This window comes from Coturnix japonica, chromosome 27 (genome assembly GCF_054131305.1).
Source record: "Coturnix japonica strain WE chromosome 27, WE-NBRP24, whole genome shotgun sequence".
NCBI classification, from domain to species: Eukaryota; Metazoa; Chordata; class Aves; order Galliformes; family Phasianidae; genus Coturnix; species Coturnix japonica.
Window position 1 is genome coordinate 1,044,456 of NC_140689.1, and position 22,255 is coordinate 1,066,710.

The 22,255-nt window shown below is 57.2% G+C and overlaps 2 protein-coding genes across 5 annotated transcripts in view; one reads left to right on the forward strand and one right to left on the reverse strand.

Moving 5' to 3' along the window:
* On the forward strand, positions 1–17,888 carry PI4KB (phosphatidylinositol 4-kinase beta). Of its 3 annotated transcripts, none has more exons than XM_015884682.3 (12): positions 1–244; positions 4,642–5,605; positions 9,988–10,032; positions 12,815–13,042; positions 13,169–13,396; positions 13,964–14,073; positions 14,216–14,320; positions 14,833–14,956; positions 15,034–15,299; positions 15,485–15,617; positions 16,107–16,227; positions 16,374–17,888. In XM_015884682.3, exons 2-12 carry the CDS (start codon positions 4,670–4,672, stop codon positions 16,553–16,555), a joined length of 2,478 nt encoding a protein of 825 aa, XP_015740168.2. In that variant the 5' UTR covers positions 1–244; positions 4,642–4,669; the 3' UTR covers positions 16,556–17,888. The 3 variants fall into 3 exon arrangements, with proteins under 3 accessions (XP_015740168.2, XP_015740169.2, XP_032305071.2); XM_032449180.2 differs by lacking the exon at positions 1–244 and adding an exon at positions 1,965–2,088; XM_015884683.3 differs by lacking the exon at positions 9,988–10,032.
* ZNF687 (zinc finger protein 687) overlaps positions 17,819–22,255 on the reverse strand; it is a 10,817-nt gene continuing 6,380 nt past the window's right edge. For both annotated transcript variants that reach the window (XM_015884672.2, XM_085524720.1), the window contains exons 3-9: positions 21,894–22,072; positions 21,344–21,520; positions 20,975–21,137; positions 20,426–20,722; positions 20,217–20,329; positions 19,936–20,077; positions 17,819–19,574 (exon numbers count right to left, since the gene is read on the reverse strand). In XM_015884672.2, the coding sequence (XP_015740158.1) occupies positions 19,104–19,574; positions 19,936–20,077; positions 20,217–20,329; positions 20,426–20,722; positions 20,975–21,137; positions 21,344–21,520; positions 21,894–22,072 (1,542 nt within the window). In that variant the 3' untranslated portion in view covers positions 17,819–19,103. The remainder of the gene's footprint in view (positions 19,575–19,935; positions 20,078–20,216; positions 20,330–20,425; positions 20,723–20,974; positions 21,138–21,343; positions 21,521–21,893; positions 22,073–22,255) is intronic.

Here is a 22,255-nt window from a genome sequence, read left to right on the forward strand (position 1 = left end):
GCCCCGTCCCGTCCCGTCAGGCGGCGCCGCGGGCAGCCCGGGCCGCCGGGGCCTGCCCTCCGCTGCCGCTCCGCCGCCTTCCGCCTTCCGCCGGGCCCAGCGTCGCTTCCCCGACCCGAGAGGCTCCGTGGGTCCCTTTACCCGGAACACCGACAGCGTTCGGCTCAGGATGAGCCGCCCCGGGAGCACCGCGAGGCCGCCCCGGAGCTCCGCACCGCCGGCCTGCCGGTCCGCAGCGCTGCAGGTGGGAACCGAGATGGGGGTCGGGGTTATAATGGGGTGGGAATGGGGAGCCTGGGACGTGAAGGGCCCTGCTGAGCTCCTTAAGGGCCCTGCTGGGCTCCTTAAGGTCCCTGCTGGGCTCCTTAAGGTCCTTGCTGGGCTCTTTAAGGGCTTTTCTGGGCTCTTTAAGGGCCCTTCCGGCCCAGCCGTGCTGCGTTCTCCCGGTTCTGTGATCTTTAAGGACCATTCCGACCCATCTGTGCTGCCATCCCACACTAATGTGACCTTTAAGGCTTCCCAGACTCAGCCCAGGAATGGGAATCCCCATTACTTCTCATGCAGAGGGCTACGGAGCTGCTCAGAGAGGCTGTCAGTATCCATATGTGTGTATATGTGTGTGTGTGTATGGATGTGCGTGTGCCAGGAGTGGTGTTTCCCATTCTCCTTGTTGGGATGTGGTTGGGATGGTGGCCTTGGGCTCCCTGCGTCCCTACAAGCACGTAGATTTCATGCTGGTTGCTCCCATCTGTGCTGTGCTGTCCACTGGGGCCACTGCTGTTCGTCCCAGTGGGATGAAGCTGTGGGCAGAAGCTGAAGAGAACCAGGGAGGAGATTATGAGGTGTCTGCGGTGCTTAAGGCCACCCAGCCTGAGCTGGGGGAGGCAGCCAGGACAGGGATTGGGGCTGAGGGGCTGTAAGGGATCTTCCAACCCAACTGTTCTATCATTCTCTTGTCTTTAGGGTCCCTTCCGACCCAACTACGCTGTGATTCCATGGTTCTGTGATCTTTAAGGACCCTTCCAACCCAACCATACTGTGATCCCACTGTTTTGTGATCTTTAAGGACCCTTCCAACCCAACCATACTGTGATTTTTAAGGACCCTTCCAACTCAACCATATTGTGATGCCACTCTTCTGTGATCTTTAAGGTCCCTTTCCAACCCATCCTATCTCTCCATACAAACAATTGTGTTGGCAGTGGGGTTGGATGTGAGGATCCCCCGCGGGTCCCTTCCCACCCCTGCAGTTCTGTGGTTAATGCTCAGGCCCAACACAGCTGCAGCCACGGGGAGGAGGGGGCTCCCATAGTGGCCGTGCTTATGGGGCTGTTCCTCAGGGCCAGGCTGTTATTTTTAATGCAGGGTGAGCCACGTGTGCTGTGTGAGGGCTGAATCTGCTTCAGCTGCATGTGAGGAGCGGTTGGCTGTGTGTCCACACCGGTGCTGGGGCTCTGGGAAGGGGATTTCAGGCCTGAAAGAGGAAGCAGTCTCCCCCAGAGGGATCAGTTTGCTGTTGCTTTGGTGCAGCTGTGAGCTGAGCAGATCCCAGCACCTCGTGCCTCAGTTTCCCCAGCCCTACAGCTTGCTGGCACTGCAGGGAGCGCAGAGCTGCTCTGTGCCTCTGTCCAAACCCTCCCCAAAGCACAGCAAGATGCAGAGGGCCATCAGCTCTGAGCAAAACAAAAAGTAACGCGGCATAATAGAGACCAGATGTCTCGGTGAGACTTCATCCCGCGCTCCTGGTGCTCTGCCAGGGCCAATATTTCTTATTCAAGTCAGGCAGGAGAGAGACTTGGCTTTCCTGTGCAGGCACAGCTCTGTTCCAGAGGAGCTCCCTTTGCTTTTGTGGCTTCTCGAAGGAGCTGTGCTCAAATCTCTGCGCTGACACCGCTGCCTCGGCTGCTTCGGTGCTCATAGGAGCTTCCTTTTATTTTGTATTTAATCACTGACTTCAGCACAGTTCCACCAGAGGGAAACTTGGCCTGCTGCGGCTGTGGGTGGAGGATGAGCCACAGAACTGGGCTCAGCCTGTTCTCCAAGCTGCGTCGCTTTGTTGTGCGGAGCCGATGGGGCTTTTCCTCCCTGGTGAGTCCCATTTGGAACGGGGGGGGGGAGATCAGGGAGGGATATGGGGGAGATCAGGGAGGGATGTGCAGCACATTGGAACACGTTGAGCAAATGGTGACGTGAGCCCCAGAAAAATGCAGAGAGGTGAATTCCCTCCGTGGGGATTTTGGGACACGTGTCCATGGTGGAGCTGGGATGGCGCAGCTTGGTGGGGGGGGGCAAGGAGCAAACCCAAAGCACAGAGCACTGATAGCAAAGCACTAAGGTAACCCTGCAGCCCTGGGGGTGGATTTGTTGCTTGTGTGCAGTTCTTTAATCCAAGTTTAACCCACTCAGCAGTTGCAAATCTCTGCCCGGCTGTGTCTCCTTGGGTGCAAGGCTGCGTGCGCGGCGCGGGAGCAAGCCTTGTGTTCCTTGGTTGACGTGGTAAAAGGATTTGGGAACTGGGGCTCTGCTTGTAGTGACTGTGTCCTGAAATGTGGTCACCTGGAAATGGTGGAGAGAAGTGGTGTTGGGAAGCTTCAGTGCTTTTAATCATGCGCATGCCTTCTCCATGTGCACTGGGTAGGTTGAATGCCCGGCACTGCAGCATGTGCTGCACAAACAGTGCACAGGAGCAGCATGGAGACTCCTGCACGATGGAGCTGCCTGACTGTGCGAACAGTGCCAGCGCTGATAGTTTCGCTCCATGTGTTGGGATGTTGGCTGCCCATGTGCCCCTGGTCCCTCTCTGTGGGGCAGGAGCCCAGCTGGGAGCACAGAGACTGCTGTGCTGAGCTCTGGCCCCAAGGAGGGATTGGATTTGGTCACCCCAAGAGCACAGCTCTCCTGTGTCTCTTTCCTTCCCCACTCCATCCTTCTCCAAGGAGGTTTCTCAAACCCTGCCTGCACTGTGCTATAGGTTCTCCTTTTTACCTGAGCTGTGTTTAAAAATTAGGTTGTTTGGGTTTTCACGGCCTCCCTAAGAAGGAAAAACAACTTCCTTGTGCTTGCCGGGTCTTTAGGATCTAATGACCACAACTATTTGAAGCATGCGGGATTTAGACCGAAGGGAATGGCAGGCCCAGAGGAAAATGTCGCGTCGTGCTGCTGTGAAAGATGCCATTCATATTGATTCCGACTGCTGAACTTTGGTCGGGTTCCTTCACCCTGGCTGCTGTGCTTTGGGGACAAGAGGAGGAAGCTGGCACACAGACCAGAACGGAGCTTTGCACTTTGATGTTCAGAGCAGGTTTCCTTGCCAGGAGCTGAGCTGGTAGGTGCCGGTCTGTTGGTGGGGCCGGTGCTGTGCTGTCATTACCATAACCATAACCCTGACCCATCATCCTGGTGCCCTGTGAGCCCACAGTGTGAAGCATCGCCAGTGTTCCCAGTTCAGACATTGGGTGATCACATGGGAAACAGCAACATGCTGCAGGAGGGGAACCAAGGGGAGGATTCTCCCACTTCCTTGGGGTGAAGGAGCCAATGGGACAGCAGAGGGAATTGGGCTGGGACAGAGCCCTTGGGAACAGCCACACTGTGCCGGATCACTGCTGGGTCCCTGCAGTGCGTCCCTGTGCTGGCGTCCAAGCTCTCCTCCTCAAGGGCTGATGCTGCTCAGCTGTAATCGCCTGCAGAAATAATCAGATAACACAAGGTCATTCCATTAGCAGGGAATTACCTCGTTGCAAGAACCTCCTGGTGCAATTTCTGGGGCAGGATCAGTGCTGAGGGTCGCACAGAGGCAGCGAATAATTCATGGCACAACTGCTCCAAAGACCAGCATTCTCCCCACTGCTCTCAGTGTGGAAAGCAGGATGGAACCATCATCCATCTGCTCGCAGTGCTCTGTGCTGCTGGGAGGCACCGTGCCCTCCTGCAGCCTGCGGGCTGTGGGGATGTTATTGCAGTGTTAGCAATTCTTACTTCTCTTGGCAGTGCCATCATTCTGGCTGGTTATCCTCAGGGATGCCCCGCTGCTCTTCTTATCAAGATGGGAAACCAGGAAGTGCTCTCAGTCCTTCGTTTATCTCGCTTTTAAACCATCATTAAGCGCTAATCATTGGTGAGGATGTGTCATCTAGGCATTAGTGCCTGGACTTTGAGAGCAGGGACCTTGCAGCAATAAAACCCTTCGTTGCTGCTCTGGCAGTGCAGGTTGGGGCACTTGGGAGCTCTTCCCTTTGGTGTTGATCCTGCTGGAAACTGAAAGGCAGCAGTGGAGCAGGAGGAGTGGGGCAACCTCCAGCACTGCAGGATTCCCTCACCGCTGCCTGTTGAGCAACCTGGTTCTTCCTTTCCCTCTCTCTTTCTCTTTTTGGCTTGCTTGGGTTTTTTTTATTGTCATGGTAACAGAGATTTGGTGTCGTGGCTCAGAGATGCTCAGAGCTCTCTCCAGGCTTCAGAACCCCACTGACCACCTCCATGGGCACGTCCTGCCCTGACAGAGGCACCGGTTTGCCCCAATGCTCCTCTCAGCTCTGCGCACACCCTGGGCAGGATTCCTGCTTTCCCACATTCACCCTGGGAGCTCAATCTCATACTGCATCCCTAACCACATGTTTTCTTTTGCTCTCTTATTTTTTCCAGCTCTGAAAGGTGCAGGCCCACCACTGCTATGGGAGACTCCATCACAGACCCAACGCGAGGGAGCGGCGCGGAGCCCAGCTGTGTGCTGCAGGGCAATGGGCCGGCCCTCAGTGTCATCACCGAGGGTGTCGGGGAGCTGGCAGTCATTGACCCCGAGGTGGCCAAGAAGGCCTGTGAGGAGGTGCTGGAGAAGGTCAAGCTGATGCACAGCGTCTCCTCGGACAGCTCGACCAACGCGGGTGATGGCAGCGAGGCCGAGCGCAACCTACGGGCTGCTGGGGATTTGGCCAACGGGGAGGTGGTGGAGGGCTGTGAGATCCGCTGCTTGGATGATCTGCCCAGCACGGCCTCCAGGATCCAGGAGGAGGAGGATGAAACTGCAGCCAACACAGTGAAAACGGCCCGGAAGCGGCAGAAGAACAACTCAGCAAAGCAGTCCTGGCTCCTCCGGCTCTTTGAATCCAAACTCTTTGATATCTCCATGGCCATTTCATACCTGTACAATTCAAAGGAACCCGGCGTGCAGGCTTACATTGGGAATAGGTTGTTCTGCTTTAGGAACGAGGACGTGGACTTCTACCTGCCGCAGCTGCTCAATATGTACATTCACATGGACGAGGACGTGGGGGATGCCATCAAGCCCTACATCGTGCACCGCTGCAGGCAGAGCATCAACTTCTCCCTGCAGTGCGCGCTGCTGCTGGGCGCCTACTCCTCCGACATGCACATCTCCACCCAGAGGCACTCCCGTGGGACCAAGCTGCGGAAGCTCATCCTCTCGGATGAGTTGAAACCAGCTCACAAGAAGAGGGAGCTGCCTTCGCTGAGCCCGGCGCCCGACATGGGGCTGTCCCCTTCCAAAAGGACTCACCAGAGGTCCAAGTCGGATGCCACGGTGACCATCAGCCTGAGCAGCAATCTGAAGCGCACAGCCAGCAATCCCAAAGTGGAGAGCGAGGAGGAGGTAATGTTGGGGCTCCCCAGATCTCATCCTCTCCCAGGCTCCCCCACAGGGACGTGCTTGTGCTATTGGTCCTCATCCCACAGCTCCTCTGCTGCAGGACTTTGGTCCTGCTTGCTGCAATGGAGTTGTGATTCCTCTGTTAATATTTATGTGAAGGAGAGTCTGGCTCTAGTGACAGCAGGGTGCCCACCTGGGTCAGTTTGGGGTCCCTGCAGCCCCTCAGCCCCAAATGCTTCACCTTCCCAGCCCTACTCTTCCCTGCCCTGCTGAGCTCCCCGTGGGCTCCATCAGGGCGGGATGTGCAGGCAGAGTTCCTCTTCAATTTCATTTCCATGGGAAGCCGGGTTGGAGGAGACACTGCTGTATCCGAAGGCACTTTGTGGGTGTGGGAGTGCTGCTCCTCTGCCTTCACTCGAGGAAGCAGAGGCTCCAAAGGGGGAATTTTCCTGGTGTGACGGGAAGGGAGGATGTGTGATGGCTTCTCAGATAAGGCAGAGAGCTGGATGAGGAGGAGTGAGCTGCTTCCTACGCTGCTGAGCTCCCACTCCATGTGATAGCCAAGTTGATGTCTCTGTTTCACGATCTGATTGCTGTTGGAAATCCGATGTCCTCCTTGTTGCAGCCTGGTGGGGTTTGGCAATGCTGGACAGGCTATGGGCAGCTGTGAGCTCTTTGCTGATGGACGGGCCGTGGTGGTTGCCCTGTTCAGAACAGGCTGGTGGGGCTCACGTGACCTTTCCCCATCCCTGTGGCACACAGACCCCATCCCAGGCTGCCCCTTCCTATGCTGGCAGCCTCACTCCCCATCTGGACAGGGGGATCTCATGGTGATTTTGCAACAGTGGAAGATTTCTTGGCTACTCTGCCTCGCCTGAGATTCCCCCTGTTGTCAGTCACTGTAGGGGCCACATGCTCTCTTTGCCTGCCTGAAACTTGGGGTCGATGTGTTTGCAAATGGATCTGAAGGTTCCAGGGCAGCAAAGCTTCTTTCAGCAGGGCTGGAAGTGCTGATTGACCCCAGGATGGAACCCCCAGCTCTGGGGCACGAGGCGTTTGGGGCTGGGTGGGCAAATTAATCATCCTCATCTTTCCCCCTCATGGTTGTAAAGAAGTGGCTGTAGAAAGCAGGATATGCCGAGGTCCCGTGCTCACACTGACTGCAGCTGTCTGAGTAATGGGAACCGAAGCTTTACGTAAATTATAGATGAAGGCAGCACTGAGAATAGTTTCTCTTGGCAATGTTTGTTTGAAGCATGTTTCTATCTCAGGGCCGTGCAGGCTGTTTAAATGCTGTGCAGCAGTGGGGATGGTCAAGGTGCTGTCAGAGCTTCCCTGCTCTCTCTGAATATCCCTGACTGACTTTGTGGTGCTGCTTTGTGTGCTGCCATCCCAACAGGTCAACCTGCTGCTGGGGCTGCTATCTGTGTGTGTATCTTATTAGGGTTGATCCTCGGTGTGAATTCCAGCAGATTTGGGGTTACTCCCATCTATCTGCAAGGTGGTTTCACTCAGTCCAGAGCAACAGCAGGTAGGGTCACTGCAGGAGCAGCACCTTGTTGTTCCCCATCTTCTCTCAGACTTGAGATTTTAGAGCTGAAGGATCTTTAAGAACATCCAGATTCAGCCCAACTGGGAGAAAGAAGGACACAAAGGGAAGTGACCCAGGAGGAGGGGAAGGATCAGGGAAGAGGTTCTGCAATGGAGTGGGCTGTAGGGATGCCATGGGTTGGCTGTAGGGTGCCACGGGTTGGCTGTAGGGTGCCACGGGTTGGCTGTAGGGTGCCACGGGTTGGCTGTAGGGTGCCACGGGTTGGCTGTAGGGTGCCACGGGTTGGCTGTAGGATGCCACAGGTTGGCTGTAGGATGCTACAGGTTGGCTGTAGTGTGCCATGGGTTGGCTGTAGGGTGCCACAGGTTGATTGTAGGGATGCCACGGGTTGGCTGTAGGGATGCCACGGGTTGGCTATACACCACCACAAGGCCTCCCTTCAACCTCTTCTCTGATTCAAATGAACCACAGCACCTCAGCCTCACTTGAAACCTTCAGACCCTTCTGTGACTGTGCATGCAGTCCCTCATCTCCCATCAATATTCCACCTCTTCTGTCTCCCATTTCACACCTCTGGGTCTGTGTGGCTCCGTGGTGCTGCCTCTGGGATGAACTCTTCCTTTCCCCATGGCTGCTCACAGCTGCAGCAATTTGTTCCTAACAAACAGTTCCCTCTGTGTTCACTTCACACTGCATAAGCACAGCAGCAAGGAGAGGGTTTTGTGACACGTTTGTGCTGTGGGTTCTCAGTCCCCACCAGCTCCCATCCACAGCATGGATGGAACCAGTTCTCAGGTTCTGATGCTGCAGATTTCTATTCGTTGGCTACTTTTCAATGAACACAAAGGTAGAGGAAGCAGAGTCCATCAGTGGGGACCACACAGGACATCCCCAATTGGAAGGGACCCACAGGGATCACTGAACCCACCCTGGCCCTGCACAGGACCACCAAACCCTGTGTCTGAGTGCAGTGTCCAAACACTTCATTGCTTATTTTTCCACCTGGGAACCTGAGAGCCAAAGGGAGATCAGTTGCAGTAACCTGAGCTGAGTTAATGAACAGAGAGAGAAGTGCTGTTAAGAGCTGGATGGTAGAAAATGGGGCAGGATGCTGCATCCAGAGCTCCTGGGGATGCAGCATTGGGGTGGATGCAGCCCAATATGGGGCTGAGCTCCCACACCCCAGAGCTGCAGTGCCTGAAGGTTGGGCACGGCCGTGTGAACTGAGCTTGGCTGAGCCGGTTCCACGAGGCAAGCAAATGGGGAGGGGGGGGGGGAAACGTTCATTAGGAAGCTGCTAATTGAATAACCGGTTAAGAATCTGGGTTGGATGCGGGAGGAGGAGCTGGGCTGGGGCTGCTGCAGGTCGCTGTGCCGGAGGAGGAGCAGAGCTTTCACACGGCGCTGGGGCTCAGCGTGGGTTTGTGGGGCTGTTCATTTCTGTTTGTGTTTTTAACAGCCACATCAGCAGCGCTGCGAGCAGCCGGGGGTTCCCATGCAAAGCAGCAAAGCTGTCTGCGTCGGCATTTCTGCTCTGATTCGCCCATCAGCTCTGAATGGGAAAGCTGCATTGCTCGGAGGCTGAGCTCTCCATTTGCTCCTCCCTGCCCCCTTTGAACGCCTCCCTGGCCTCGTCTGCACCACTCTGGGGGTGGACTTTGGCCTTTTACCCCTGGAGCTGCACCTTGGGCAGTGCTGCTGGATGTGCCCTCTCCCGTAGAACTCCTTTCCCAGCTGAGCTCATTTATTTCCCCACTGCTTCCTTCCAGGGATAGGAACATTGGGTTAACATTGCACTGCTACGAGTGTTATTGCCAGTCCCATGGGTGGGTCAGAGCTCAGGCCTTGGCTTCTTTCCTCCATCACCTTTTCTGCACAATCCCTTTGGCTTTGGGATGTTGGCCCCATGTAGGGTCTGTGATCCAACCTTGGCTGTCCTGCTTGTTTGTCATGGAGGTAAAAACCCGAAGCACACACAGCGTGGTGGGAGGTTGGACTCTCATGAACTTCCTTTCACTTTCAATTTTAAGACACATCCATGGCAACCAGGATGGTTCATCCTTTGCTTTCCCATCACTATGAAGGTCCTTTGCAGGGGGTTGGTGGAAGTGGAGATGTTACTGTCTGAGCCCTGTTTTCTAACACTCCATGTGCTCCATGTCCCAGAGTCATGCCAGAAGCCAACAGCTTCCACCTCAATGCCTCCAAGCCCTATCAGAGTCCCCGCCATGCAGGTTGTGTTTTCAGTGCTCCATTTGCCAACAGATTCTGACAGTTCTTTTCCCCTCTGTGAGCCCTGCGCCACTGTGGGGTTGTTATGCAGTCACAAGGAAGCTATTAGTTTCAACACTGTTATTGCTTACGGTGAGATTAGGCCTGATGGAATTAGCATATCCCTGTAATTAATGCACTCAGAAACTCTGATTGTTTCTTTTTGGGAGGAGAACATTAAAACCAATCACTGAGAGTGGACCTGGGGGGGACAGAGTGCCGTCATCACCTCTTTTTGGATGAAATCAATGGATGTGGGGCTCTGCAGTGGGGCAGAGTGGGGGGAGCAGAGGGTGGAAGAGAGCTTGAAAGGACGAGGAAGGGGAAACCGTGTTGGTTTGTATTGGTTTTTATGGATGCCAGCCCTTGGGTTTGGAGCCCGGCATGGAAGGCAGCAGTGTTGCAATGGGGGGCAAAGTGAAACAAGAAATGCAAAGTGATGGCGATGAACCTGGAGCTAAACTACTGCTTTTTCTCCTCCTCCCCCCCCCTCCTTCCTCTCTCTGACCGCGCTGCCACCACCCAAAAATGGCCACCAAAACCCCTTCCATCCATTTCCCAGGAGCTCTCCTCGAGCACGGAAAGCCTTGATAACTCATTCTGTTCCGTAAGTGGTTTTGTTCTGCTCCTGGGCCCTCCGTCCTACAGCAGCATTTCCTCTGCCTCCCCCACCTCCAAACCCCACTGCGGCCGCACAGCACCGACCCCCACGTAACTGCTGACCCCGACATCACACCAAAGGCTTTCTGCCCCATTTGGGGATCAAACAAACCCACAGCTGGGGGTTGGACCTGGCTGCTCATCACCAAACCAAAGTGGGCACGATGGAGGGGGCATCCCCTCCCACTGAGCTGTGAGTCCTGCCCTGCCACGCGCTGCCCTTTGTGTCACAGTGTTAGCAGACAAAAGAGGAAATGCTGTTTTCCTTGAATTTGTCCTTATTTGAAACAAAAATCCTCTGCTAGCTGGGGTTTCATTTGCTTCTTCCACGGATCATTTCCCCCCCTCCTTGCGTTGCACTTTGGGCTGTCAATCCAACCCAGCACCCCCCAGCAGAGCCTCCTTTTGCTGTGAGCCTTCTTTCAGTTTGGAGCCAATCGCATCTTTCTCATTTGTTCCATCCTCCTCTTCCTCCTCTCCGTGTTCCCTGGTTGGGATTTACAGTGGGATCCCAATATGTAGTCCATGCTCAAACCCATTGCCCTGGGCAGCAGCAAGCGATGCCTCATACATCCACAGCCCTCAGGGTAGGAACTGGAGGGGGAGGATGGGACTGGGGTATCCCCAGCACCTCACATGGGCACCCATCCCCTCCTCATATTCCTCTGGAGCTCAAGAATCCTTTGCTGAGAGCAGGAAACAAACCTGCAGCAGTGCACCCATGGCACAGTGCTGTGCCACCCCCACCAACCCTGCTCAGATGTGGGCTCTCCTCTTTGGGGTTTTGTTTTCAGGTTGGATATTAGGAAGTATTTCTTGGTACATTGGAAGGGGAAGGCGGTGGGGTCACTAATGCAGAATGGCAGAGATGTAGCACTTGGGGACATGGTGAGGGGGGCTGGGGAGATGAGTTGGGATCTGGAATGATCTTTTCCAACTTCAGTGGTGTTGCAATTGGGCAGAGCGGGATGGATGGGGTGGCACTGGGTGATCTCAGAGGTCTTTTCCAACCCTAAAGACTGCGTGGTCCTTTTTAGGGACGTGGATAGTGGGCATGGGGAGGATGGGTTGGGGTTGGATGTGGTGACCTGAGGGATCTTTTCCAACCTCAGTGACCCTATAAGTGGGCACAGTGGTGGGGGTAGGCTGATGGTTGGCCATGATGATCTTAGTGGTCTTTTCCAACCTCAGTGATCCTATGGGATCTCCTCCATCTCGGTGTTTGGAGGCACAGCAGGAGGTGAGGAGTCCACGCTAGAGGCTGGGAGGGAAGTGGGGGGTTGGCTGATGCTGCTGTATCTGCCCTCCCTTTGCTTTTCAGGGCTCAGGATGGTGCCAGCCCTGCAGCCCCAGGCAGCCATAGCCAATAGCAGGAGCACCCTCAGCCAGGAGAGCTTTCCTTCCAGGCTGTGCAAGCCCTGCTCCTTTATCTGAAGCAGAAGTGCAGCCACCTGGGCTCTTTGCAAGCATTTATTCCAAATTTACCAATGGGGAAGGACGGGGGACCCACACCTTGTTGGCTCAAAGGGGGGGTGGGCTCACAGAATACAACATCTCGGGTTGGCACCTGGATTTGGAGGACTGAGGGAAGAACCTCATCTCAATCCCAATAATGCCAAGCAGTGCTGAGCTGGGGGATGTGCTTGGAGCAGATGGGCTGGGGAGGGCTGTCCTTGGCCACGTGTTTGTGGTCAGAGGAGCTGAGAGCTGAATGTTTCCATCCAGAACATGAATGGCAGAGGATGGGTTGAGGAGCAGTGCAGTGCTGCTGGCATCAGGGGAAGGAGCTGTGGGGTCTGGGGGGAGCAGGGCTGAAAGTGATGGGGAAGATGGGCCTCTGCTGGAGCTGCATGGATTGATCCCAGCCTGGACTGGGTTGGACTTTGCACAATGGCAGCTGGGAGTGCTGCCTGGTCCCAAGTAGCCTCCACAGTGACCCACGGGGTGGGCACACATCCAGTCCCACAGCTGTGCAGCCTGGATTGTAGACATTCCATAGCAGAGCGGTGGGAGAGGAAGGGAAGCGGTGCTGGAAGGAGCAGAGCATCTCCAGGACATCATTCTGCTCTGGGAAGAAATGGGATCCAACAGAGCAGAATGGCCCCAAAGGCTGCAGAAGTGCCTTGGGCAGCAGTGGGGCTGAGCCCTGGCTGGGGGGGGTTTAGATGAGGACTACACTGCATTCCCATTGCCCCCTCCCAAAGGGAACGAGCAGTGCTGCTCCTCTTCCACCATTTCTTTCCTTTGCTCTCGGCCAGTTTTTGTTTTGCTGCCTTCTCTCATGCACCGCTGCTTGTTGCATGTGCATTTCCTGCATGGTTGTGCAGTGAGCACGTTGTGTGTGAGTTCAGTCCTGCATTTCTCGTGGCGAAAAATCAGCCATTAATCACTCCTTGTGCTGATTGATTGGGAACTTTGTCTTTCGAAGGCTGCCCTTCACCTGCGGGTTATGAGGGCCACAAAGCTGCACTTCGATCTGTGCCTGATGATTAGGATACAGAGGGGGCTCAGAGCTGTGCTGTGTGGGATCCCGGAGCTGTGGGGTGGATGTGGGGATTGATGGGGCTCCAGGAGGGGATCTCTGGGTCTGTGATGGGAGGGAGAGGCGTTGGATCATCCCGTATCGGAGCGCAGGGTGGGATGGGGAGAGCTGTGTTCCCTCTGGAGCTAAATGAGCAGCATGCCCAACCCGCAGCCCTCCTCACTCTGTGCCCTCCTTTCCCCTGCAGCCCGTCAGGCTGGCACCCGAGCGGGAGTTCATCAAATCCCTGATGGCCATTGGGAAGCGCCTGGCCACGCTGCCCACCAAAGAGCAGAAAACACAGCGGCTCATCTCGGAGCTGTCGCTGCTCAACCACAAACTGCCTGCGCGCGCATGGCTGCCCACGGCCGGCTTCGACCACCACGTGGTCAGGGTGCCTCACACGCAGGCGGTGGTGCTCAACTCCAAGGACAAGGTGAGCTTTGGGGTGTAGAAGGTTTGGTCCTCTCTGAGCATCCCCCTCTGCTCAGCATTCACCCCATGAGGCCAGAGAGCAGCTCTGCGCTCAAACAGCCCCATAACATCACTTTGCTTCCTCCAGGCTCCCTATTTAATCTACGTGGAAGTGCTTGAATGTGACAATTTCGACACAGCGAATGTCCCAGCGAGGATCCCTGAGAACCGAATCCGGAGCACGCGGTCGGCTGAGAACCTCCCCGAGTGTGGGATCACAGCTGAGCAGAGGACAGGCAGCTTCACCACCGTCCCCAACTACGACAACGACGACGAGGCCTGGTCTGTGGATGACATCGTGGAGCTGCAGGTGGAGGTGAGGCTGTGCTGCCATACAGAGAGACCCCGCAGTGCAGCCAGCAGAACCTTCTGAGGGTCAGCAAAGCCAATGCAGGGTGGGGGTCACTGCAGCCTCTGCTGTCGCTGCAGGTTGAGGATGGAAGAATGGAGTGCAGTGCTGCTGAAAGGACTTGAGGGCAATAGCACAGATTGCCCTGGGAGGTGGTGCTGCCCCATCCCTGCACACCTCTATGGTCAGGCTGGTGGGCTGTGAGCTCTGATGGAGCTGTGGGTGTCCCCTTTCATACAGAGGGTTTGGATGAAACGCCCTTTTAGGGCCCCTTCAACCCAAACCATTATGTGGTTCTGTGACCTTAACGCTCATCCACAGAACCACGGGATGGTTGGGTTGGAAGAGTCTCTGGAGATCAGCCTCAGAACCATAGAAATGGTTCGGTTTAAAGGGACCTTGTCCCTGATCATCGTGAGGGGTTGGGACCAGATGGCTTTTAAGGGCCCCTTCCACCCCAAAGCGCTCTGTGGGTTGCTGTCCTGAGGTCACGCAGTGACCTGTGTTGGTAACAGCAGCCCCTTCCCCTTCCAGCTGCCGGAGATCCACACCAACAGCTGCGACAACATCTCCCAGTTCTCTGTGGACAGCATCACCAGCCAGGAGAGCCGCGAGCCGGTGTTCATCGCTGCCGGGGACATCAGGTGAGGTCCCTGCATTGTGTCCTTGCGGAGGTGGTGGGGCTGAGCCCCGTGGGACCCTTCCAAAGCCCTTTGAACCTGAGGGGCTGTGGGGGTCACAGTGATGGTGCTGTGCTGCTGACCCCCACCCTGCTGTGTCCTGCAGGCGGCGACTGTCGGAGCAGCTGGCTCACACCCCCACGTCCTTCAAGAGGGACCCTGAGGATCCATCTGCTGTCGCCCTCAAGGAGCCGTGGCAGGAGAAAGTCAGGTAGGGCAGGGGGGCTCAGTGTGGGGAAGGGAGGGGGTGATGTGAGATTGGTCCTCTGAGCTCTGCCGGGCCCGTAACTGCCGCCAACTGGAGACCTGCTGCGTGGGAGGAGGAGAAAAGGAGGAGGGAGAAAATCCCTCTGATTTGCTGCCCTGGGCAGAGCTCGGAGGGACTTTGCAGGTATTTATAGGCTCCTGCTGTGTCAGGGTGGTTTGGCCCAGCCGCAGAATAGATCCTTTGTGTTCCTGGCTTCAGAATTGTGTGTCCAGTCCCTTCTGCACAGATGGGGGGTTTTTCTGGAGGGGCTCCAGGAGCTCCTTCCTTTCCACTCCTCTCCATGATGCCCTGCAGCATAGGGGAGCTCACCCTGAGGCTCAGTGTGCATCGGGGCTGGCCACAGAGCTCATTTTGCTGCAGTCTCAGTGGGGTGGAGGCTCTCCTTATCCCCCACAACCCCAACCAGAACTGCCTCCCTGCCCTCTCCCCACTTTCACTTGGTGGTTCTCCCGCAGGCGGATCAGGGAAGGCTCCCCATATGGACACCTCCCCTCCTGGCGCCTCCTCTCCGTCATTGTTAAGTGTGGGGACGACCTGCGGCAGGAGCTGCTCGCCTTCCAGGTCCTCAAGCAGCTGCAGGTGAGGAGGGATGGGGCTGTTGGGGTCCCTTCCTGCCCCCCAGCTGCAGTGCTGAGGTTTCCCCTCTTTCCCTACAGTCCATCTGGGAACAGGAGCGCGTCCCGCTCTGGATCAAGCCATACAAAATCCTCGTCATCTCCGCCGACAGCGGCATGATTGAGCCGGTGGTGAACGCCGTTTCCATCCACCAAATCAAGAAGCAATCCCTGCTGTCCCTGCTGGATTATTTCCTGCAGGAACACGGCAGTTACAACACCGAGTCCTTCCTGACGGCTCAGAGGAACTTCGTGCAGAGCTGTGCTGGGTATTGCCTGGTGTGTTACCTGCTGCAGGTCAAGGACAGGTGGGTCCCACTGCAGGGTTGGAAGGGGACCTCTGTGGATGGCTGAAGCCCACCGTAAGGGGTCACAGCGCTGTCGGTGCCGTATCCATGTTCTGCTGGGATCACAGGTTTGGGAGCGGATGCGTCAGCGTAGTGTCCCGCTTTGACCGTGGAGAGTTTCACTGAACCTTTCCCCTCCTGTTCAGGCACAATGGGAACATCCTGCTGGATGCAGACGGACACATCATCCACATCGACTTCGGGTTCATCCTTTCCAGCTCCCCCAGGAACCTCGGCTTCGAGACGTCCGCCTTCAAACTCACCACCGAGTTTGTGGATGTGAGTGAGCGGTGATCCCAAGGGCGGCTCATAGGGCTCAGCTGCAAGGTGTAAATCAGCTCCAGATCGGAGCACTGTGGGTTCACTCATAGTGCTCACATTCACGACCCCAAGGAGACCCCTGTGGTCAAACTGATGGGCTGTGAGTGCTGCTGGAGCTGTGGGTGTCCCCGTTCATTGCAGGCAATGGATGAGATGACCCTTAAGTTCCCTTCTGTGGTTCTGTGACTTTAATGGTCACCCACGGAACCATGGGGTGGTTGGGTTGGAAAGGTCCTGAAAGATCAACCTCAGAACCATAGAACCATAGGAGTGGTTGGGGCTGAAGGGACCTTATCCCTTTTTACCTTGGTGGCCTTTAAAGGCCCCCTCCAACCCAAACCATTCTCTGGCTGTGTGAAATTGCCCCATAATCTCACTGTTCTGTGCCATCCCTGCACCCCAGCAATGCTGCTCCCCACCATCTGCTCACTGCATTCCTCCCTACAGGTGATGGGGGGCCCAGATGGGGACATGTTCAACTACTACAAGATGCTGATGCTGCAGGGGCTGATCGCTGCACGGAAACACATGGATAAAGTGGTGCAGATTGTGGAGATCATGCAGCAAGGTGAGGTTGTCCTTTTAGCCTGGCCCCAACCAGTCCCGTTACTGGTTGCCACACCCTCCATGCTGAGCTCGCAGCAGATCCCTGTGCTCTCAATGGAGCCCTGCAGAGTCCCCCCCACCCCATCACCCTCCTCTCTCCTCCCCCAGGCTCTCAGCTCCCCTGCTTCCACGGCTCCAGCACCATCCGCAACCTGAAGGAGCGCTTCCACATGAACATGACGGAGGAGCAGCTGCAGCTGCTGGTGGAGCAGATGGTGGACGGCAGCATGCGCTCCATCACCACCAAACTGTACGATGGCTTCCAGTACCTCACCAACGGCATCATGTGAGCGCAGCCCCCCCCCATCCACCACGGGGATGTGGGACTCCTTCCTGGGAATGGCCCTTCTGCTTTGGGGGGCTTTTGTGTAGAGAGACTCCTGAAGATAAGAACACAGAACGGAGTGGGAAAATCCCTCCTCGTGGGAACAGGGGCGAAAAGGGGCACGTGGGGCACGTGGGCTGCTCTGACCCTGTGAGGCTGGGGGGCTGCTGAGGGCTGTGGGGCAGTGGGGGTGAATGGGTCTGACCCCCCCCTGTGGGTGCCGGCAGTGCTGCATGGACATGAATCCCAACAGCCCCACCCCTGTGTGTGCCCCCATGCAGCCTCTATGGGGGTCCCCCTGTCGGCCCCTTCCTTTGGTCCCCGCTCCCCAATGGGGGGTGAGGCTCCATCCTGCTCTCCCCACTGCAGCCCTTCACTGTGGGGTCTCTATGGGGCTGATGCCTACGTGGGTGCCCCCACCTCCTCACTCTCCAGTTTTTCGGGTGGTTTCTGTTTATTTGTTTGTTTGTTTTTGGACTCTGTTTCCCTCTTTTGGGACTGTGAAACGTTTTCCCCCCTCCCATAATAATGTCTGTGGCCGCTTTGTCCACCCTTCTCCCCCCCCTCAGACCATCCGGCCCCACAGCAGCAGTGGGATGGGGGTCAGGGCAGCACCAAACCCCCTGGAAGGGGTGAAGGAAATGGGGATTCCTGTGTGGGGCAGCACTGTGACCCTGCAGCTGCTCCCTTACAGCCTTGGGTGCCCCCATCCCCCCCAATCCCCCCATGACTGCAGGGCCGTCCCCCTTCCCCCAACCCCCCCCCCCCCCCCCCGCCATCCCCCTCTGTTCTTTCAGCACTAATTATTTGTCACAGTGATTATTTCCCATTAAAACAAAACCAAAACCAAACCAAACTGAAGCTCAAACTTCCCCCCAACCATCCTCGTATGCCCCCATTGCACCACAGCCCCCGGGAGGGACCCCCCCTCCTTCCCTCTCCCCCCCACTTCTGGGGCAAAAAGGGGCTCAGAGCAATGAGACCCATTGGGGGGCACTCAGCTCTGTTTTTAGGGCACTAATGCCCTGTTTTAGGATACCCAGCCCCCTTTTGGGTGCCCACTCATTTGGGGGGGTGGGGGGAGGGTTGGTGCGCCGAGCTCTGTTTTGGGGCACCCAGCATGATTTTGGGGCAGCATCGCCTCGTTTTGGGACCGGGCTGGGGGTGGCCACACTCTGGGAACCCCCCCCCCCCCCGGGGGGTCCAAGGAAGGAAACAGAGGCACCGAAAGGGTTAAACCACTAAAAGTTTAATTGCGTTATGACTACAAGAATAAAGGATACCTGAGAGCCTCTGCAGTGCCCGTAGCGTTACTGAAGCAGAATCACAACCCCACACACAACGCTCACCAACACCCCCCCCAACCCCTGACCCCCCCCACCCAACTTTTCCCCCCACCCGGCCCCACACGCTTACAGAAATCCATCTGAAGGCACTGAAGTGCTGGGAAACCCCACAGTGCGATTCGGGATCACAGAGCAATGATTTGGGGGGGAAATCACAGTGCAATGATTGGGGGATGAGGAACGCGTTGGGGGGGGGGGGGGGGTCGCGGGGCCGTTTGGGGTCGTTTCCTTCTCAAAGTGTGGGGGGGTTATTAGGTTCTGCTCTATGGCCATGGGGGGGGGGTTGGAGGAGCTGAGGCCGCCGCAACCAAAACAACAACAACAACAAAACAAAAAACAAAAGTAGCACCCCCCCCATAAAAAAAAAAACAAAAACACCCCCTGAAAATAATAAAAGCAAACCCTCCCCCCCCAATACCCGAATCACAACAGTAGTTCTTCTTTTGTCTGGTCTTTTTTTGCTCATCGCTTTTAGTGTCTATGGTACAACTCTACAGAGTGAGCGCGGATCCTCCCCCACCCGGGGATGGAGATGGGGGGTAAAACGGCCGCCCCGACCCTGCAGTGCCGGGATGGAACGAGGAGCTGCTGCTGCTGCAGCCGGTTCCGATCCAACCCGGAGGACGCAGTGCTGCTGCACACGTGGGCGCTGTGGGCCGAGGTTTGGGGGGGGGGCATTATTAAAGCAGCCGTAGGGCTGAGCGGTGACCGCAGTCTCTGCGGAGCTGAAAGGGGCCGCTTCTACCCCCTTCAAGCCCAGCTCCACATCCTTAGAGATGGAAAGAGCCAACTCGTAACGAGGTGGATCTCGCCACGATGATGCACTTAAATCCCCCCCATCCTGCGCAGCACAATGTGGGCAGAGCTGCTGGGGATGCGGGGCTGCAGTCCAGTGTTGAATGATGGAAGTGCCCCATCTCAGCTGCCGCTCCCTGTGCTCATTCCCTGGCACTGCAGCGGTTCTGGTTGGATGCAGTGGTTCTGGTTGGATGCGGCGGTTCTGGTTGGATGCGGTGGTCCAGGTTCGGTGCTGGGATGGCACAGACGTCTTGTAGCGGTGCCTCCATGTGCCCCTTTGCACCGCGCTGCCCCCGAGGTGCAGGATAAGGTTCCGAGGGCTCCATCCGCCCCCACGTGGTTCTGTTCGGCCCGAATTTGCCGTGCCGCTCAGTTCTCGGGGCTGGCGTTCTGCCGTGCGCGGATAAAGGCCATCCCGTGCGTGCGGAAATGTGTCTTGAGGTTGAGTTGACTGTCGAAGCTGCGGCCACAGACAGTGCAGGACAGCGCCCCGTCGGCCGCGTGCGGGGCTCCCTCCATGGGGCTGCGGGGTCCTGGCTCCTCCACCTCCGCCGCCCCCTTCTTCTTCTTATGGGTGATGAAGCGGTGCCGGTTGAGGGACACCTGGGAGGTGAAGCAGAGCCCGCACTCGCGACACTGGTGGGAGCTCTCGTCAGTCCGGTGCTGCGGGATGTGCTCCTGGAAGTCGGCGGCGCTGCTGGCCACGTAGCCGCACTTGCGGCAGCGGAAGGGAACCTTGCGGTCACCTTTGGGGGTCTTGGAGGGGGGGGTGGTACTGTCGGGCTCCTCGCTGCACGAATCCCCATCGTCCGAGGAGAGCTTCCTCTTGCGACCAGGAACCTGCAGCCATAGGGGGAGCATTGGGTGGGGGGCAACTCCAGCAGACCCCTGTGCTCTGACACAGCTGCAGGAGCCCCCCCAGCACCCACCCATGGGATCCCACTCACTGTCCCTCATCTGCTGATCCCCCTTTGCCCACCCCCCTCCCCGATCCCACCCCACAGCCTGGGGCTGCTCCCAGCAGCTGGAAGCTGATCCACTCATGGAGCAGATCTCCATGCATCAGTAGCCATAGAGCGGATCCAACACAGCTGTGCAGAGGGCATGGGGCCTCTTCCACCCTGCAGGACGGCACAAGCCAACACAACCCAGGCTCACAGAGAGGCTTCAGATCAGCCCCAATCCCCAGCAGCAGCCGTACCTGCATGGCACCAGCCCCGATGCGTGCAATGATGACCTCCTGGCTCTTGGTCTGGTCGGTCACTTTGATGCCGTGTCGCACCTGGATGTGCTTCTCCAGGATGAGGCGGCTGCTGAAGGTCCGTTTGCCCTCTGTGCAGAACCTGTGGGGCACAGCAAGGGGGTGGGCGCTCACCCATTGCCCCCATTGGACACAACCCTGATGTGTCCCCCCATGTGCAAGACAATGCAGGAGACCCCCCCATGGAGCAGAGCCCCCCCCAGCCCAGCACAAGGCGGTACCGGCACGGATAGACGCGCTTGATCCCTTCGTGGTTGACGCGGACGTGTCTGCGCAGACTGGGAGCGGAGCAGAAGGAACGTTCACACAGGTGACATGGGAACTTCTTCACCGACTGCAGGAGACATCAGAGAGATGGGGGGACCACAGACATAGAGGTGGGGGGACCACAAACAGAGCTCTCCCCCCCCATAGCCCCACGGCTCCTCACCTTCCCGTGGTCCTTCTTCATGTGGGACACGTATTCGTCACGCTCGGGGAACCACGAGTGGCAGACACCACAGGTCCAGCCACTGCCCTTGGATTTGCTGGTTGCTTTGCGTTGGAAGCGGCTGCGTTTGGCTTTACGCAGCTCCGGGGAGCTGGGAGGGTCGTCCTCCTCCGTGGAGGATGAGGATTCATCGGAGATTTTGGGGACGGGGGTTTCCATGGGCTCCTGCTTTGGGGTGAGCAGCAGCGCCGCCTTCTTGGCCGGCTCCTCCCGTGGCTTCGGGGGCTGGTGGGTGTTCTGTAAAGCAGAGGTGCAATGGTGGTGGCTCCCCCTGCCTTGGTGATAGATGGGGGAACCACCCCCAAGTTCCAGTTATCAACAGCATTGAGAAGGATGTGGGAACACTGGGGACGTGGGAGATGATGCGTCCATGGGGAACATCAGGACTTTGGGGGCATGATGCCATGGGGCAGAGCTGCAGCACAGAGCAGAGATGCAGCATGGAGCTGTTTCCCCCCCCGGCCCCATCCAGCAGATCTGGTTTGGTACCTTGAGGTGCTCCAGCATGGTGCGCTTCTGTGCAAAGAGCAGCGGGCAATCCGGGCACTTGAAGACGCTGACACGTTGGTTGAGCAAATGTTGGTCAAAGTGAGAGGAGAGCAACGGCTTGTGGGTGAACACCGTGTCACACATGGCACACTTATAGATCATCCTGTGGGGAGCAAGGAGAGTTGAGAGGGTCCTGAGAGCTGCCCTGAAGGTGGGATGGGCTCAGGATGAGCTGGAAGGGGCTGGAAGGGGCTGGATGGGGCTGGATGGGGCTGGAAGGGACTGGATGGGGCTGGATGAGGCTGGAAGGGACTGGAAGGGGCTGGATGGAGCTGGATGGGGCTGGAAGGGGCTGGAAGGGGCACTCACTTGGACTGCTGGTTGCCAAAGCCGGGGTGCTGTGTGTAGACGTGCGCGTGGGCGCTAGGTGCAGATTTGAAGGCCATGGGGCAGATGGGGCACTTATGGAACACCTCGCAGTGCGACGTCTGGATGTGAGACTTGATGGAGTTGACGCCACCGAACACCACGGAGCAGCTGGGGCACCTGGGGGAGGGAAAAGGGGGGTGAGGAGGGGGGCACACAGAGCCAGCACCCAAACTGGCTCTGGGAAGGGTCCACTTTGGGGTCACCCATCTTATTCCCATCAAGGGGGATACAGTGCCACAGGAGGAGCTTGCAGAGGCTGCAGGGTTTCTGTTGTATGGAATGATGGCCATACTGGGGGATATGGGGGGAGGAATGGACAGAGCGGGTTGAGGGGCAAAGCACTGCACCGAGCTCAGCCCCAGCACTGCACCCAGCAGTGGGATGTGGATTTGTGCCCAAAGGCCACAGCAAAACCCACTGCAGACCCCCACCCACTCCAGTGTCCCTACCCAGACCCCTCAGGCCCCCGCCCACCCGGTGCCCCCCCAACCTGTATCCCACTCTGCGGGAGAAGTGCAGGCAAGATTCCTTCAGGTGGGTCTCGAAGTTGGCCAGCAGGAAATTCCCCCCACACTCGGGGCAAACATGGGGCGGGTGGTTCTTGTGCATCCGCTGATGGGCGCTGAAGCTGCAGCGGTTGGACATGATCATGGGACACGTGGTGCAGACCTGGGGGAGGGGGGACAGAGGAGTCAACAAGACCCTAAAAGGAAGGAGAAGGGAGGAAAGGAAGGGGAAAGGGAGGAGGAAGAGGAAGGGGAGGGGATGGTGCTGGCAGGCTGTGCTGCTCTGGAAGGGCTCTGCCTCCTGGGTATGGTGAAGGCTGATAGATTTTGCTCTGCAAGCAACTTC